The sequence below is a fragment of the Xyrauchen texanus genome, chromosome 33, assembly GCF_025860055.1.
Source record: "Xyrauchen texanus isolate HMW12.3.18 chromosome 33, RBS_HiC_50CHRs, whole genome shotgun sequence".
NCBI lineage: Eukaryota > Metazoa > Chordata > Actinopteri > Cypriniformes > Catostomidae > Xyrauchen > Xyrauchen texanus.
The window spans coordinates 6,641,267-6,658,731 of record NC_068308.1 but is presented as its reverse complement, the minus strand read 5'-3'; the positions used below and the strand labels follow the sequence as shown (position 1 = coordinate 6,658,731).

At 37.3% G+C, this 17,465-nt stretch overlaps 1 protein-coding gene across 2 annotated transcripts in view; it reads right to left on the bottom strand.

The window, feature by feature from the left end:
• LOC127626603 (exocyst complex component 6-like) overlaps positions 1 to 17,465 on the bottom strand; it is an 86,081-nt gene that overhangs the window by 40,005 nt on the left and 28,611 nt on the right. For both annotated transcript variants that reach the window (XM_052102507.1, XM_052102508.1), the window contains exons 2-8: positions 10,021 to 10,192; positions 8,510 to 8,557; positions 8,278 to 8,368; positions 7,756 to 7,801; positions 4,909 to 5,113; positions 3,189 to 3,341; positions 1,327 to 1,395 (exon numbers count right to left, since the gene is read on the bottom strand). In XM_052102507.1, coding sequence (XP_051958467.1) covers positions 1,327 to 1,395; positions 3,189 to 3,341; positions 4,909 to 5,113; positions 7,756 to 7,801; positions 8,278 to 8,368; positions 8,510 to 8,557; positions 10,021 to 10,192 — 784 coding nt within the window. The remainder of the gene's footprint in view (positions 1 to 1,326; positions 1,396 to 3,188; positions 3,342 to 4,908; positions 5,114 to 7,755; positions 7,802 to 8,277; positions 8,369 to 8,509; positions 8,558 to 10,020; positions 10,193 to 17,465) is intronic.

Sequence of the window (17,465 nt, the reverse complement as noted above, 5' to 3'; positions counted from 1 at the left end):
AGAGAGAGCTATATAACTATATTTGTAAGATGACTTTCATTCTTAAATCAGAACTTCTTTACATATATAAAAAGTTGTATATCTAAAATAATTTTCTTCCTTAAATAGCTTCAATGTAGTTTTTGTTAGTAGCTTTTAGTTTAGCTAGCTACTATTTTTCAAAGGAGTAGCTTGAGTGTAGTTTAACTACTTCAAACAACAGTTTCAAAGTAATTTTCCAAAATACTGACAAGCATCCAGAACACCCTAGAAACTACCTAGCAATACCCTACCAACCACACAGAAGACCCTAGCAACTACACAGAAACATGCTAAAAACCAGTCTGAAAATCTCAAGATACTCCCATACCTGTCTATCATTGTGTTATGAAGAATTTCAGATAAATCCTCCTCTGAATGGCTGGTAAAAACAAAATGAACAGTAGTTGGTTGCTTTACATGTCAATCAGACTAACCATTCCTGTCTAAGGGGGGCGGTTCTTGGCCAGAATAAGCTAAAGTGTGAGCCAGAGTTTATGTCAATAGTCTGGTTACTTGACTCTATCCACTCACATTTTCTTCACAAATTATATAAATAAAGTTGAATTACATTAAAATGCCACAGAGAAACTGAGAAAAAAACTAGATCTTGCCTCATCATGATATAAACAAGGAACTATATCTCTAAATGCTGACCACCTTCTCCCTCTCTGGGCAGCTGAAAAGTGTCCCTCAGACCCTGCCAGTACCTGTGAGTGCTCAGGGAGCACAGCGGTCAAAAGCTCTCAAGTTCTCATTAACTGAACCATTGAGGGGAAACTGCCCGACTCATTCTTCGCCCAGTGAATTCACCGCAGTTTGTGCACAATCTGAATGCTGAAGCGAATAACTTTTTTACTGCTTTGTTTTTACTGCGAAAAGGGGGTTACTGCTCGGTCAATCCCATTAGACACTGCAGTCCGACCCCTTTTTTTGGTGCATTGAAGGACACAGGATTAGTTCTGACCAGATGAGCGATGGCACTGCACGACAAAGCGCTAACAAACTCGCTCTCGCCCCTCCATAGTTTGCATTTGGTTTAAAGCTAAAATAATATTTATGGTATGACAGTCACAACTCTGGAAATCCCTCAGCTTATACAGGCCATTAATGTTTGAAGAGACTCTTGGGAGAAAAGCGTTTTACTGATAACGCACTGTCAACACGGAACATGGTGGTTTATAAGAACAGGAATGTTTCTCAATGCCAAACAGGCTTGCATAACATGTTATGGACAGGGATTGTTGTAATTTTCTGTGTTCACAGTGTGCATGGTGCATTTGTAGAGCAGTAGCCAATGCGAATTACCAAAACAGCATAGATGTGAAGACATCGGTAGACAGGCGAGAAATCCACCAGATCCTGCACAGTCAAAACCTGAAAAAGAAAATAGACACCTTAAAGAAACATTTCATTTGGCAACTGCCTTCACAGACAGTTAATATATCTTGATAATTAAAAAGGCTGGACGAGATGTTAAATATTAATGATATATTAGTGATGATTTTGCTTTCGATATACAATTATACTATATATGACAGTTAGTTTTACATTTCTCACTACTTGTAAGGATAACAAAGATACAAAAATATATTTTGACTCATCACTTGTTTATTTTAAAAAAAAATTAAATAAAATAGTGTTACAAAGGAATTGAATGGGTCAGTCCATAAACATAAAAAACACTCAGTTTCAAAAGTATAGTCACAACACATAAATATTATATGCGTTACCATGATTTTAGTGTGATAAAATCGCTAACTAAATTTCTGTATAAAGTTATATCCAATATTACAACTTTGTTGTCATGATGATAAAATCTATAACCTTGTAAATGCCATAATTTCATAAATCACTGGTTTTATAACACTAAAATCATGTTAACATGTTTAAGGTTTACTACTTGTGACTACACTTTTGAAGCAGTGTGTATTATAATGTTTATGAACTGGCACCATTTACTTCCATTGTAAGTGTCTTACTACAACTGCAATTTTTGCCAGGACATTTGCCTTTGAGTCATAATTATTTTTTGTGGATTTCAACATTATGCCACAAAAGAGCTGTTAGATTTGTTACGTTTTTAAGGAGGTCTTTGCATTTAAGATGTTTTAAGAAAAATATATGTAGATAATGCTGTACATATTGCGGTTTCTCACTATGTATGTTATTACATATATACAACATTGTATAATGTATATACACCCACCGACCAGTTTATAGGGTACACCTGTACACCTACTTATTCATGTGGCAGCATTGCAATGCGTAGAATCATGCAGATATGAGTCAGGAGCTTCAGTTAATGTTCAGATCAACCATCAGAATGGGGAAAAATGTGATCTCAGAGATTTTGACCATGGTATGATTTCTGGTGCCAGATGGGCTGTTTGAGTATTTCTGTAACTGCTGATCTCCTGGGATTTTCACACACAACAGTCTCTAGAGTTCACTCAGAATGGTGCCAAAAACAAAATACATGAAGTGAGTGGTAGTTGATGAGAGAGGTCTCATTAACTGAAGCTCCTGACCCGTATCTACATTTACATTTTACATTTATGCATTTGGCAGACGCTTTTATCCAAAGCGACTTACAGTGCACTTATTACAGGGACAATCCCCCTGGAGCAACCTGGAGTTAAGTGCCTTGCTCAAGGACACAATGGTGGTGACTGTGGGGTTCAAACCAGTGTCCTTCTGATTACCAGATTACCAGTTATGTGCTTAGACCACTACACCACCACCACTCATCTGCATGATTTTATGCATTGCACTGCTGCCACGCGATTGGCTGATTAGATAATCATATGAATAAGTAGGTGCACAGGTGAAACAAATAAAATGTGGTCAGTGAGTGTATGTGAATGTAATGTGTGTATATTGGTGCATATAACAGAAAAAAAATATTCCTTGTGTTCGTTTGGTAAAAAACTTTTTACGTTAACAATTTTAAAGCTATTTCAGAGAAAATACATAAACATTGCATCAAAAGGCTGAAAAAAAACAATATAAATTGTGGCATTTTGTTTAATTAGACTTGGTCAAGCCACATATTCAAAGATAGAAAATATATTTATCATAACTCTTCAATCACCGTATAATACATTTAAAAAAACATGATAAATACATTTTTGGCCACAGTGACTTCTCTAACATGACTTTGTACTCACCTCCTCATCAGTCTCCTCTTCATCTACTGTCTCCTCTGTGATCAGACCATTATGATGGAGGGCTGTTCGGCCATTCAGACCGTAGAGAGGTTTAGCACAGCTCAGAGTGACCTGCTTATGTACTGCACTGTTAAATGTACGATGCTGCTGAGCCTGCGAGAACAAGGTGATAGGGAGTAGATCCAATAATAACTTTAGCAGACTATAATATATGCTAGTCACTTCAAAATGAATTAAACTAATGAGTTTGCAAACAAAGACTTTCATTTAGAGCAGACATACCCAAACTAGGGCCCGCTGGCCAAAGTTAGCTGTGATGACATTTTATTTGGTCTGCTTTGGTGTATACGACAAAAGTTTTAGTAAACCAATAGATACAGATGAACAAATCAAATCAATAAACGTGTTTTTGTATCAAACTTTAATTCAAGAAGCTGTGTGAGTAAATCGTTCTGTCTTTCTCTTTTGTGCAGCTGTCAGCCGTGTCAGAAGTGCTCGCAGTGAGGAAGTGCACTGTCGCACAGATACTGAACTTAAGATGTTACAGATGTATAAACAATTCTAAACGTGTTAATTCCACATGCAAATGGCATTATACATGTCTCCGTAAGGAAGCGATGCGATACAAATATATAATTCCTGTTTATATTCAACAAAGTTGTTAACATTGCAAGTGTGTGCACCTTTCATATCTTGGCGCTCCCTCATTAATCATAGTGGTGAATAGAGACACTTAATCACCTGTTACATCTCTCATCTCTAGCTTCATCCTGGTTCGGAAATTAACGGAGGCTCTGGGCAAAAACAATTCCCATGCAATCTGATATAGTTCCAAATGAATATATCCATCGCGTTCTTACTTTGAATTTTCGCTGAACATAATTGGTTTCGTGCAGTCCATTGTGCAGATGCTGCCAAGTCAGTGGCAGATATTCGCGCCATAAACGAGCACAGATGGGCACTGCGCTTCTCATGCTCCGCATCAGTTCAGTGTCGTGGTCCCGCGCTAAATATACCAAATGCTACAATGTAGTTAATAATAATATTAACAAAAATAATATCTGGATGTGTTAAATAGACTTGATGTTAAATAAAACGTTATTAATGATACAATAATAATTTTACAGAACATTAACCACTATTGGTGTATGAATCATATCTCTGACTAATGTTTATTATTTTATTAAATTGGCTTGAAGGAGTTGCCAAGTTATTTTATAAGCTTCTAATTCCAAATCTGGAGAAAGGTTACCATCTACTCCTCAGTGTTGGTGCATTTGTTTTGTAGGCTGTTAATTTAATAGCCCAAATATTTGGACATATGTGAATGAGATTTTTTTCCAGTAACAATGCACATTATACAAAGTAGAGATCATGCAATTTTGTAATTATTGAAACATGCCATTTTAAAATGTAATTAATTGTTTAAATTAAAGTATTTTACATAAAAGTATGACACTTTTTTTACTTTTACAAAAGGTAATTGTTTTCTAGCCTTATGACTGTCTAGAAAAAATGACCTTTGTAAAAGTTAAAAATGCCACCCATATGAGCAGAGTTTGAGGCCCCCCTCATTTTCAGAAATGAATTTCAGGCCCTAAGTTTGTTATAATGCAATGTTCTCTTTTGGCCCATGGCCCTCAATCAAGTTTGATTTTTGAAACAAATTAAAAAAGTAAAGAGTAATAAGGTAGCCAAACTATCAAAAAACATTTCTCACCTGTCTCATTGCAGTTTCACCAATCTTGTCAGAGTGTTTGCGGATGCTTTCCAGGAAGTCTTTCAGGTCGGACATGGAGATCTCCTTTATCTCCTCTCTGAGTTTAGGAAGTGTCTCAGCCATAATTTGGCAAAATCTGTACTGACTAACTCTGGGAATATAAATGTTTTCTAGCTGCTCCATGGTTTTCAAAGCTGAATAGTATCTGAAATGGACAATATTAAAAACAAAACTATGAGATAAGAACTGAAGCCTGAACTGAGAAGTCAAAAGCCGCCTTTACCATTGAGAGTATTGTTCTACAAAGAAGATGAAAACGTTGCATAGATGACATCAATACAAAAAAAGTCTTTGCCTTGACTACAATTCTTCAGCAGAAAATTGTTGACTTTTCCCCTTACCCTGACTCTACCCACACCTAAACCCAGTAGCACCAAATGCATATCTCGAGTTTCGCAGAACAGCTGACTGGTACAAAATAAAAGCATTGAATTAAATACTTCATTTTTTTAATAAAGTGAGAACCAAACCAGAAGTAATTTAAAATGTTTTGGGGGAAAATATTTAACTAGTAAATTAGTTTTAACTAATAGCCAAATCCATGGGAACTATTCTGTTATCATGCATGGATCAAATGTAGATTCAGCCTGAACAATTTTTCAAACTTCAGAGAATTTTTGTTTTTTTAGAATATATGAAGCGTTATCAGGGGTCAAAGATAACAACCTTGCACAATGCATGACCTGGGTATGCCCTTATAATATGCACCTTATGAATAACCCCTTTCCCATCTTCAACATACCAATACGCTTATTAACTTGTGTCGCAACAGCCGATGGCTTTGAATGCTCCCTGACCTCACCACTCGGAAGTGCGTGTGTATCCATGTAGAGGGCCAAAGTGGCGCCCTTCCCAGTGACAGTTACATGTGAACTGTGAAATAATCACCGCCTGATTAGACCATGTACCAGCCTGGTCATTAGTGCGCAGTGGCGACACACCGATTAATGGACAAACACATTGTACTAATTGCCTTAATTTGGTGGAGGCCAGTCATGGGCCTGCTGGAACAGGCCAGTGCTGTGAAGAAGGGCACACACAAGGTCAATTGTCTTTGCGTATGAATAGTTTATTTATTGATGATGTGTTATAACCGACTAAGTAGACATTAATGGACAAAGAAGGGTCATTATTAAGTTCAGTGTGACCCTACGGATGTACCCCATGATCCCAGGAAAATGAACCGAACACTTTTCCAAGAAAGAGGTCCGAAATGGTTGCCTGTTTTTAGTGGGATTACAACAAAGCGATTAACTTTTTCAGCAAAACACTGGCAGTTCCCACAAATAGGACAGAATGCCATTTTAGTCAGATTTAGTCAAATTAATGAAAATTAGATGATGAAATACTGACAATTAAATTTTTTACATTTTCATCAAAAGACTAAAACCATGGGCTCTATTTTTGTACCTACGCTAGCTGCAGCACTATGCACTACGACCTTGTGCTATATCTTATAAAATGATTGTGAAAGCACAAAATCTGTAGGTATACATGGGAGGTCTATAAAAATCAAGTGATGGAAACTCTAATGTGCTAATTTTGTAAGAAATTGCGATTAAGACATCTGAGAACTACATCTATTCTCAGCGTAAAGTCTAAACTCAGTCCGTGTATTTACAGTTTGGGGATTCCACAAGCAGATGGTAAGACCTATCAAGCACAGTTAATAATTACCATGATTTTGGTGACAGTAGATCAATATGATTAATTATACTTAGATTATTTATAATTGAATGCAGCCTACATCCAATAAGTCCTAACGATAACCACATTTTCCATAAGTTTAAAAGGAGTGTGTCACTGTCATAGAGATATCCCTGACATTCAACAAGGAAACATATTTCAATTCTTCTAATGTATTGCAAACAGCCGATTTACTACCAAATTCTTATGAATGGGATGTCTTCATTGATATCGACGTTGCTTGACAGGGAATGGACTATATAATAGGACGCAGATGGCCCTATCACTGGAGAAGAACCTTTAAATTAAATTGCACTTGACCAAACCTATTCACGCATTGCATATGTTATTTTGCCAACCCACTAACGCCTTAGAATTAGCGCATGCTCGCATGAAAATACCAAAACTTTGTGGCCATGCCCGCAGACTTTGTGGGTATGACGCATCGCATAGCATCACGTAGCAGTCTTAAAATATAGCCCTATGACTAAAACCAAAAACTGTGTAAAAATTAACCCTGCTTTATACATTTTTTAAATTTTGAATTTGTATAAAATTATTATGTTTATTTAATGTTTATTGATAGAAATCACACAAATCAGGATTTCACTGGATTTAGACAATAGCGTCAGTCAGATGGTATACAAGCAGCAAAACCATGCCATTTATGATCCGATCCATCACAGTTATGTTTTTTTTTCCTCCCCAATGTGGCAATGCGAAATCAGGATTAGAATGAACTGAGTTACCCCATCCCTAAAGGCATTCCACCAGCACAGTTTACTACTGTTTGTTAAACGTGCTAAGAAATCCGGGCCACGACAGGATTGTAATAGCTCAGTAACGAACCGTGCTCAAGTGGAATTGCTACTGGAAATTGAACAGCGCTCAGAAACTTTTTGGTAAATCCAAATTTTGATAACAGGGTTGCAAATAAATACTAATATAACAACTCATGTAATATTTTGTTTGACCACCTGAGGTAGACTACATTCTGAAAGTCAAGCACCTCCTTTCACCGATCATTTAAAAAAACTGATTAACGCCCACTAATGACTCTGACTGCTGTGCGATAAGAGATAAAAATGGGCATTAAGTTACCTTTTTGATTCAAGCTGCTCCCTCAATTTGCTGTACATTTCCAAGACTGTGGAAATATAAGTAAAAGAGAGTGACTGAAGGAGAAAATTCCATTGCATAAAAAGGAACTAAACTGAAATATTTAGTTAACAGAAACCACTTTGGAACCACAACCGAACTCTTTATCTACAGGATCATCCAATACATTTGATTTGTAAACCACTGTAATGACAAAAAAATATCTAATTCAATTTCTGTTTGTCCTACAGCCAGACGTTGTTGTGTTAAACAAGTTTTAAGTAATAGAGACAGTAAAACACACACAGCATTGTTAAACGAGGAACTAGACTTATTATTGTAGCAAGACACCTAGGACAATTTAAAGTTTACAGTTTCTTGATTGCTGTTAACAGTCTTTTTATGAAATTACTAGGAAATGAAGAGAAAGAGAGTGGTTCCAAGCCATACTACAATACTTGATAAAACCGTAAACAACAGAACCCAAACAAGATTTTAATGAGTGTGTTTTGTGTTGCATCTCACCGGGGATGCAGAGCTGTAATTTCTCCACCGTGGTGGCCATGTTACTCTGTTGAACCCGGCAGCGGATGACCTCTTCCGTTTGGACTGTCACCTTACATAAGGGAAGGTCAAAGAGTGTGAAGCCCTCTCAATTAACGAGACAGTCCCCTCAACGCTATTATCAAACAATCAACATTCTTTTCTTCAGCCGGTCTAACGACAGACATGCTAACAAAGCCAGACTGTGCCATACCTCCCGTCCGGCGTCTTGAAGTCTTCTGTTGGTGTCGCTCACTTGGCCCTTAAAATATAATATCACTTTTGTTAGACAAATAAGCCCACAATTCCCTGTTGTAACTGCTCACCCTTGTAATCAGATCATACTTCATGAGGAGTCAGGAACAAAGCCATGCAAATTCAAATTAAATGTGCAGAGGAACTTGAACTTTTGGTCAGCCGGGAGCTTTTATGGCCGGTAATCGCTTCTGACAGCCCTTTCTAACAGATTCTGTGACAAACTTCTCAAATTTACTTGGGATTTTTGAACTTTGGTTGTGCCTCTGGCTCTGTCAAACAATTCAAATCAATGACCCAATTGACCAGTGGTCCCTTCTTGGTAACTTCAATGAGCTCTATGTGCCATTCATTGTCTTGGGAAAAATGTGGAGAGCATTTTCTGGTAATTAAACATTTGTTTCTCTCTCTCTCTCAATCTTTTTTTTTTGGCTCTGGGTGGCTGAATACCATCAAATGTGGAGACCTCCACACCACTGCGCCAGTATAGTGGTGCAGGTGCAGGGACTGCACGACCGCAGAATTTCCCACATATTAGGTCTCATTAGGTCATCGTAATAAGGAACCTGCTTTTGGGGTTTATTAAAAATGTCATTTATAAGAACAAAGAGGGCCCAGCGAACTCATTGATGCCGTATCTGCACTCTTGTTATCTGAATAAGCTTTATATAATGTGGGTCTAATTACGAGGTTTGGTGAGCATCTCCTGCACCGTTTGGTGATCATATTTGAATGAGAAGTGGAAAGGGAGCTAAAGAGAATTGGCGTGTGATTCCAGGGCTGCTGAAACCTACGGACTCACAATGACCAAACTGTCATGGCAGTTAGGAAATCAACAAATTCACAATATCGGCATAACTGTGCAAATTCAGTTCCATATTGTTCAGGATAATGATGCTTAACTTCTCTTGATACAATTTCCAGTCAACAAAAAAATTCTGCTCTGAACTCTACTGTAGAAGAATGTAAATAGTTCTACAGTGGCTGATTGAGAAAATTCCAATGGTGTTCAACTTGAAATACTTTCTCCTATCTAAGTTTAACATGCAGAGACAACAAAAAGTCAACAATTTGTAGGTTGAGTTTCTAAAGAGTGTAAATACTGTTGCTCTATGACACTCAGTTTGTTTGAAATACATGACTTCTGTCAACCACGGAGTTTGGGCTAAACACTTAAAATGAACAGAACACGTATCAGAAAGCACCATGGAATTACCATATTTATTTTTGGACAAGTAACATGGGAGTACCATGTATTCTTTGAAGAACCATTGAGTATTATGGTATATCAATATGATTATCATTCAGGTCAATAGTATAATATATCAAAGTGCCATGGTACTCCCATCTGATACCATAACTGTGCCTGATGCAGTCACATTACTTTTTGAATGGGCAATCAAATTTATTACAAACACAAAATCAGTTCTCTCCTTGTTAAAGTAAATTTTGACAGTCATTTTCACTTACCATCAGTTTCTTCGCATCTGCCCGGACCTTCAGCAGTTCTGTGATAGCGTCGACGAAGCCCTGATGATGGAAGTTGCACATTTTCTCGATCTCTCTGTCGTGGTTGCGTATTCTGGCATCAAGTTTCTCCATAAACCTTTTATGTGCGTTAGGCTGATCATCATACACAGATCTACAAAAAAATAACAAATCATTAATCAAATAATCTATTTTAAAAGAGCTATAGTAGATTTCTGATATTTTGTTAACGTCCAGCATTTTGCTAACCTTAATGACAACCTCGCTCCAATACCTAACTTTACAAAGACAAGTAAACTAATCCAATGTTAGCAAACCTGAACATGCAATAAGTTTTACAGGTAGAAAGTCTTTCTGATTGGCTGAATAAAGTACAGTGACTATGCATTTTTATCAGTAACAGTGTTATCTTCTGCAGGTCTTGGCACCTGTATGTGTGTAACAGTGAAAGCTGGTTTGGTGAGGTAACGGATGGGCCTCACAGTTTCTCAGAGTGTTGTGGTATCAGTGAGCATGTTGCCCTATTTACAAATCCAGCTGGATCATGAAGACTGCTGTCACTGTCAGTGTACAAAAAGAGTCGGAGATGATTCAGGGTCTTCATTCAGCTCCTTACACAGAGTACTAAAAATGTACACTGGCACTTTGAATTTACAGTGGAACGGAATTAATAATTAGCAAATTTCATTACCTGACCGGACGATAATGAGCTGCTTTTCAGCACAGTTAGGCTATTCAGGCCATCTGACATGAAGCGTAAAAGTTACATTGGCATATGAGATTTATTAAATATGTTTTATTTCCAAATTTTAAATAACAAGTTTCATTCTTTAATTTACCTATAAATCAAATCTTTGTGATTTTAAAAATAAAATAATCATTTGCACTCTTTGTAAACAATACCATCACAGGACAGCAGCAAAACCATCCTTGTTGTATAAACGTAAAGCGTAGGGAAGATTGTTATATTATTCAATTATTGTAAATTTGCATTGTTTCAGTCAGTGTTTACATTTCCCATGTGTTTTATTTAGGGCTGGGTATTGCCACCCACCTCACAAGAAGATATGTTTTGTGATAAACGTAACAATTTGATATATATACAATATACACAATACATATGTCACGATTCTATATATCACGACATATCACAATATCATGATTCGATTCTGATTCACAAAGCTTTATTTCAGTTACAATGTCTATTTTGCTTACGTATGAAAGAGATTCTCTTTCAGCTAATGCTGTTATTAGTTATACTGGGGACCTTCTAACTTGGTAAATTATGGAAATATTAATTTAACAAATTTTATTTTATCATTAGTTAGTCATCATTTTGGTCACATTTAAAAATTCACAAACTCCATTTAATATGACTCAATAAATATGATGTCCTGAAAATGCATATATTATATTGCATATACACATACACACACGTATACACACACGCACTGAGCACTTTATTAGGAACACTATACTAATACTAGGTAGGGACTTCCTTTGCTCTCAAAACAATGCTGCTGTAGCCCATGCGCCTCAAGGTTCGAAGCGTTGTGCATTTTGAGATGCTATTCTGCTCACTACAGAGTCGTTATCAGAGTTACCGCAGCCTTTCTGTCAGCTTGAACATCTGGCCATTCTCCGTTGACCTCTCTCATCAACAAGGCGTTTCTGTCCGCAGAACTACCGCTCACTGGATGAGTCAAACCAAACTTTTACTTTCCACAAAGTAAAAGTTATTCTCCACATTGAAAAGATCTCAGTGCTCAAACACTGGTGAATGAAATCTGAAAAATTACCAGCTATTGGCCAATCACAGACATTTTAAGTCACATAATTAGACATTTTTGAGGGTTGCACATAGAATAAAAAAGCTACTTTAGGATTTTAACAATTGACATTAGGATCATTTAAATGAAGATCATTATTAAGTGCAAAATCAATATTTAACCTTAACCCTAGCGCAAAAACATCTGAGAGAGGTGCTATGGGCTTGTGGAAAAAGTCCATCTTTGGCAGCAATAACCTCAACCAAGTGTTTCCGGAGCTGCGGATTAGACCTGCACAATGTTCAGAAGGAACTTTGGTCAATTCTTCCTGACAGAACAGCTTCAGCTCTGCCATATTCTTAGGATGTCTGGTGTGAACGGCTCTCTTGAGGTCATTCCACAGCTCTAATGGGTTAATGTCTGGGCTCTGACTGGGCTACTCCAAAAGATGGATTTTCTTTTTTTGAAGCCATTCTGTAGTGGATTTACTTCATTATCATTGTGCTGCTGCATCACCAAACTTCTACTGAGCTGCAGTTGGCACACTGACACCCTGGCATTATCCTATAGGATATCATGATAAATTTGGGAATTAATTTTTCCCTTGATGATGACAAGCAGTCCTAGCCCTAAAGCAGCCCCAAATCATGATGCTCCCTCCAACGTATACCGTTAGGATGATGTGTTCGTGTTGGTATAGGGTGCTTTTTTATGCCAAACATAATTCTGCATGTTCTCCCCAAACAATCCAAGCAGGTTTCATAAGTCCACAAAACATTTTCCCTGTTACGTTGTGGAGTGTCAAGGTGGTCTTTGGCAAACTTCAGGCATGCAGCAATGTTTTTGTTGGAAAGCAGTGGCTTCCTTTGTTGTGCCAAGCCATGAACACCATGCCTGTTTTCTTTTTTCTGTAATGTAGGCACATGAACAGAGATGTTAATCAGTTCCAATGATTCCTTCAAGTATTTAGCTGTCACTCTAGGGTTCTTTTTGACCTCATTAGCCTCGTTTCCACTATTGGGCCAAATGAGACTGTGCTAATTCATGCCAGGGCCAATTGCATGTCACTTCTGGGGCTTCATTATGCCACTATGGGGCTTTCTCGGGGCCAATGGCCAAAGGACTTTGGCACGCCGATTGACCCTTGGGCCAAACAAGGCCAACTGTGGCCGAGTGAGGCAGAGTTTCGCCAAACAGGTTTGGAAAAAATAAAACAAAATTGCGGGTACAGTAGAAATCTGTTAAAACACACAATGGACAAAGCAGTGCCCAAAGGAAGAAATTTCTATGGTTTGAGATCATGGACAGTGTCTTGTGATATTATCCCGCTGTTAGTGGAGACAACTCGGCACACCATGGCAGTTACAGTTGGCAACATTAACTTATCTAGATAATGTTTACAAACAATAAAAACTCGCTATTCTAGATAACATGATAACTCAGCCTGAGATTCTGGCTTGCTGGTGAAATGTGCATGTGTTAAAAGCAGGTTTTATTGCTTCAGGGCTATTGGCCTGATGGTGGAAACAAAGATCGACTTTGGTCTTGCAGCTCTAGGTCCGAGGCTATTGGCACCGGCTGGCAAGTTCTCTTAGCACAACGAGATAACTTTATAACCCTTTCCAGCTTTATGCAAAGCAACAATTCTTGATCGTAGGTCTTTTGAGATCCTTTTTTTGTGAGGCATGGTCCACATCAGCCTGTCAGAGTGCTTACGCTGTAAAAGTTTGAATTAAATATTCAATATATACAAGAACAATACAATAATTTGTGTGTTATTTGTTAAAACTGATCGTGTGTTCATTATTGTTACTTAGATGAAGATCAAAGTAGATAAATGCAGGTTATTCCAAAGGGTTTACATACTTTATCTTGCCACTCTATATCGATATTTTAATGTATCGACACAGCCCTAGTTTAATGCAGTTTGAAAAATAGTGTGCAAAGCTGTTGCTAGTGGGGGGAAAGGAACAAAAACTAGCTATAGGCCACTACACTATGCCTAAATGATCATATACATACAGTTTTTATGCCCAAGTGTTAAATGAAAACCCCAAAAGCATGCAATATTGGTGAAATAAGTCTCCAAATCAGCATCACCCATCTCTCCTCCCATTCCTTAAAAAATTGTTTAGTCCAGGAGGCTTAATCGTGCTTAAAGGGCACCTATTATGGAATTTTGAAAATTACCTTTCATGTAGTGTGTAACATAGATTTAAGTGAACAAAAACATCCTGCAAAGTTTTATATATGAAAGTTCACCGTAAAAAAAGTTACAGTCTCTCAAAAGCTGGAGTCGACTCTGAGTCAATGTAATTAATCAATTTTCCAATGAGTCATTTTCCTTTTCGTTGTGACGTCAAGACGAAAAGTTATCAAATTGGCCGCGCCCACTCATTGCGCGCAGCCACCAGGGAAAACTTTAAAACATCACGTCAACAACAAGACGCTGTGTTCTGAAGTGCATATCAAAAGCGACCTTTTTTTTCACTGCCCAGGGACGAGCATGTGAAGAATCAGTGGCTAGAGTTTATATTTACAACTATACCACACAAGTATAGCCCGAACCTTGTGCTGTGTTCGCATCATTTTAATGACGATTGCTTTACGAACATGAATGCTTTCAAGTGTGGATTCATGAGTCGGTTGATACTGAAGGAAGGTTCAGTACCAAGTTTATTTGGATCAGCTTCCTCCTCCGAATCACAACCTGTAAGTATTATTAATAATTGTTGCTTTTATGTGTTTTTTAGCATGCTTAATAAGTATTTGTGTGTGTTGTGTAAGTTACGCTCAGCGCAGCTTCTAGGTCTCCAATGTCAATTTTTTGGAAATATGCTAAATGTTTGTCGATGTTATTGGAGTTGTCATAAAGAATAGAGCAATAACTTGTAGTAATGCAGTGCTTTACCAATATTTTTATGCGTTGGGCTAACGCAAACAATAACTGATTGGGTGTTTACCACCGAACTTTGGGCTATGATCGCTAACATATATCAACTCAAATTCATTCTCTGATTTAGATTTTTTTTACTACAAAGCGGTGATGGGCGTTCCGTTTCCAACAATCTCTGCACAGAGTATACCAATCACAACTGACTGGGTCATCTGACCAATCACCGCAGATTAGCGTCACGCAAAGGAGGGGTTTGGAAAAATGAGTCGTTGAACGAATCATATGGGAGTCGGTGAGCAAATCAGGTAAACATAAATGCATATTATAAGACAACAAAAGTGTTTTTTGTCATTGCATGCATGTAAAACTGTTGTTGGGGACTCCCAAAACAATATTAGGAACATTTTAAATGCCATAATAGGTGCCCTTTAATATAAACTACCTCAGAATGACAAACAGTTGAGCAACCCAACAAACTGGAAAGTCCCACCCCAAAGTGTGAACACCACCAATCATTGTTCAGAACATAGATGCTGTTCTGAGAACAATTTTGTTTTTCAACTATGGCAATTCTGCATTGCGAGTCTGACACAAAGCTAAAAAAAAAAAAACATTCTGGGAACCAGAAACAAGTGGAAAAGAATGAGTAGGAAGCCAGGAGAACTGCAGGAGCCCAGTCTATCAAGACATTCTTTTCCAAGACAGATTAGTTCAGGGATGTCTAACGGGATGGGCCCTGATTGTTTTGCAGGAACAGGACACCATATCGCCCCCTTATAACAGGTGCCGGTAGATAAAAATAGCTTCTGATACTGTAACGTCATGTTTGCATTTTAGCCAGTATGGCAAGAAATTTTTAACACTTGTCAAAATCCCAGTCTTGGCGAGGCATTAAAGGGGTCATGACATGACGAATCACATTTTTCCTGATATTTTTACATATAAGAGGTCACTATACTATAAAAACACACTAAGTTTTAGAACCCGAAGCTTCCTCTTCAGTCCAAAAAAAGCATTTAATGCTTCCACCATGCAAAAACAACTTGTTTTGAAATCAGCTACATTGGGACATCACTGTGTAGTGTCATTTGCATGGTCCCTGCATACACAACATACGTAATCCTTGTGTTCAGTCAGTTGACAGAGAGAGAGAGAGAGAGAGAGAGAGAGAAAGCAGCTGGTATACTGCAATAATAAAAGTGGTACTATTATAACTGTAATTTGCTTTTAACCAGCAAACCAGTGTTTCTGGTTTGGAAAAACTGTATCTCTGTATAGCTTTCTTAAAGATCCCAAGATGAGTGGCTAATTCAAACCAGGGGTCGGCCTAGCTGATAATCGGATCCGATATTCATAATTTTTTATAAATGTATCACAATATTAGGGATGCACCGAAATTTCAGCCACCGGAAAGTTTCGGCTGAAAATTGAATTTTTTGGTTTTGGCCGAAAGAGAAAAAAGGCTGAAAACATGAGCCGATACATATGCCTCCCTGCCCCTCAGTGCTCAGGTTTCACTCTCGATCGATCTAATCATAATCACGGCGCTGCCAAGCAAAGGCCGAAGTCAGCGGTGTGGAAAAATTTCAAAGCAGTACCTATGCTCCCTATACGCATACTACGCAGTCTGCACAGGGCACTACTACGCAGTCTCCCTAAGAGGGCACCAGAAAGTCCACCGGGTGCCCTTCCTTGCACGTTATACGTTATTCAAGGACCCGAAAGCAGTTGCGGAACGAACGCGACAATCCTCTTGACTACTGGGGCATGAACGAAGATCGCTTTCCATTGCTTGCGCGGATTGCACGCAGGTATTTATCTGCCCAAACACCAGCACAGAGAGAGAGACTATTCAGTGCAGCATCTCATGTTCTTGAGTTTCAGAAAGCTGAGCAACTTTTGTTCTTGAAGAAAAACCTGACACTTTTACTTAATTAGAAAGCAGTCTAATTTGCTGTGCATAGCAATTACATTAAAATTTGTTTAAACTTTGTTCTTCACTTGAGGCTACATCTGTCGTTTACAGTCGAGTTTGGTTTTAGTTCAATTACTGCTGTTTTGCACAATAATTTTATATTAAAGTATAAATACGTTTACATAAACATAATAGAGCCCCTCTGCCATTCTGTGTATTCAAATACAAAAAATATTATGAAATACTGTTCAAATATTTGCCTGTAGTTTTCATTAAAATTACTGTGTAGCATATTTAAACTTTTTGTATTTGCAAGATGCTAGCCTAGAGCTGCTAAATTCATTACTTGACTGCTGAGTTTTCTAGAACGTTACATTTATTGGATAATTGGTAAAAAAACAAAAATCTGTTAAATTTGATTGTTAAAGAACTGAATAAAGAATAATATATTTAATATTGTTATAATATATTTTCTGTCCAATTTTGGTTTGTTAATTTCAATAAAAGTGTGATCATTTTATTGATTTGTAATTTTTCGATTCAGATTAAATTCATGAAATTAATTAAAAAGTATAATATTAATACAATTATATATATATATATATATATATATATATATATAAAAAAGTAATTTTAAAAAGGTATTAAAAAAATAAATAAAAGTCATTTTCAGTTTTCGGCCAAGTGTATCCTGAATTTTCGGTTTCGGCCCAGAATTTTCATTTCGGTGCATCACTAAAAAATATAGGTATTTTATATGTGTGTGATTGACAACTTTTAAAATACATCTCTTATTTATGACACTGTAAACACTACATTAATCTGATTTAAAATAAAATAAAAAGGG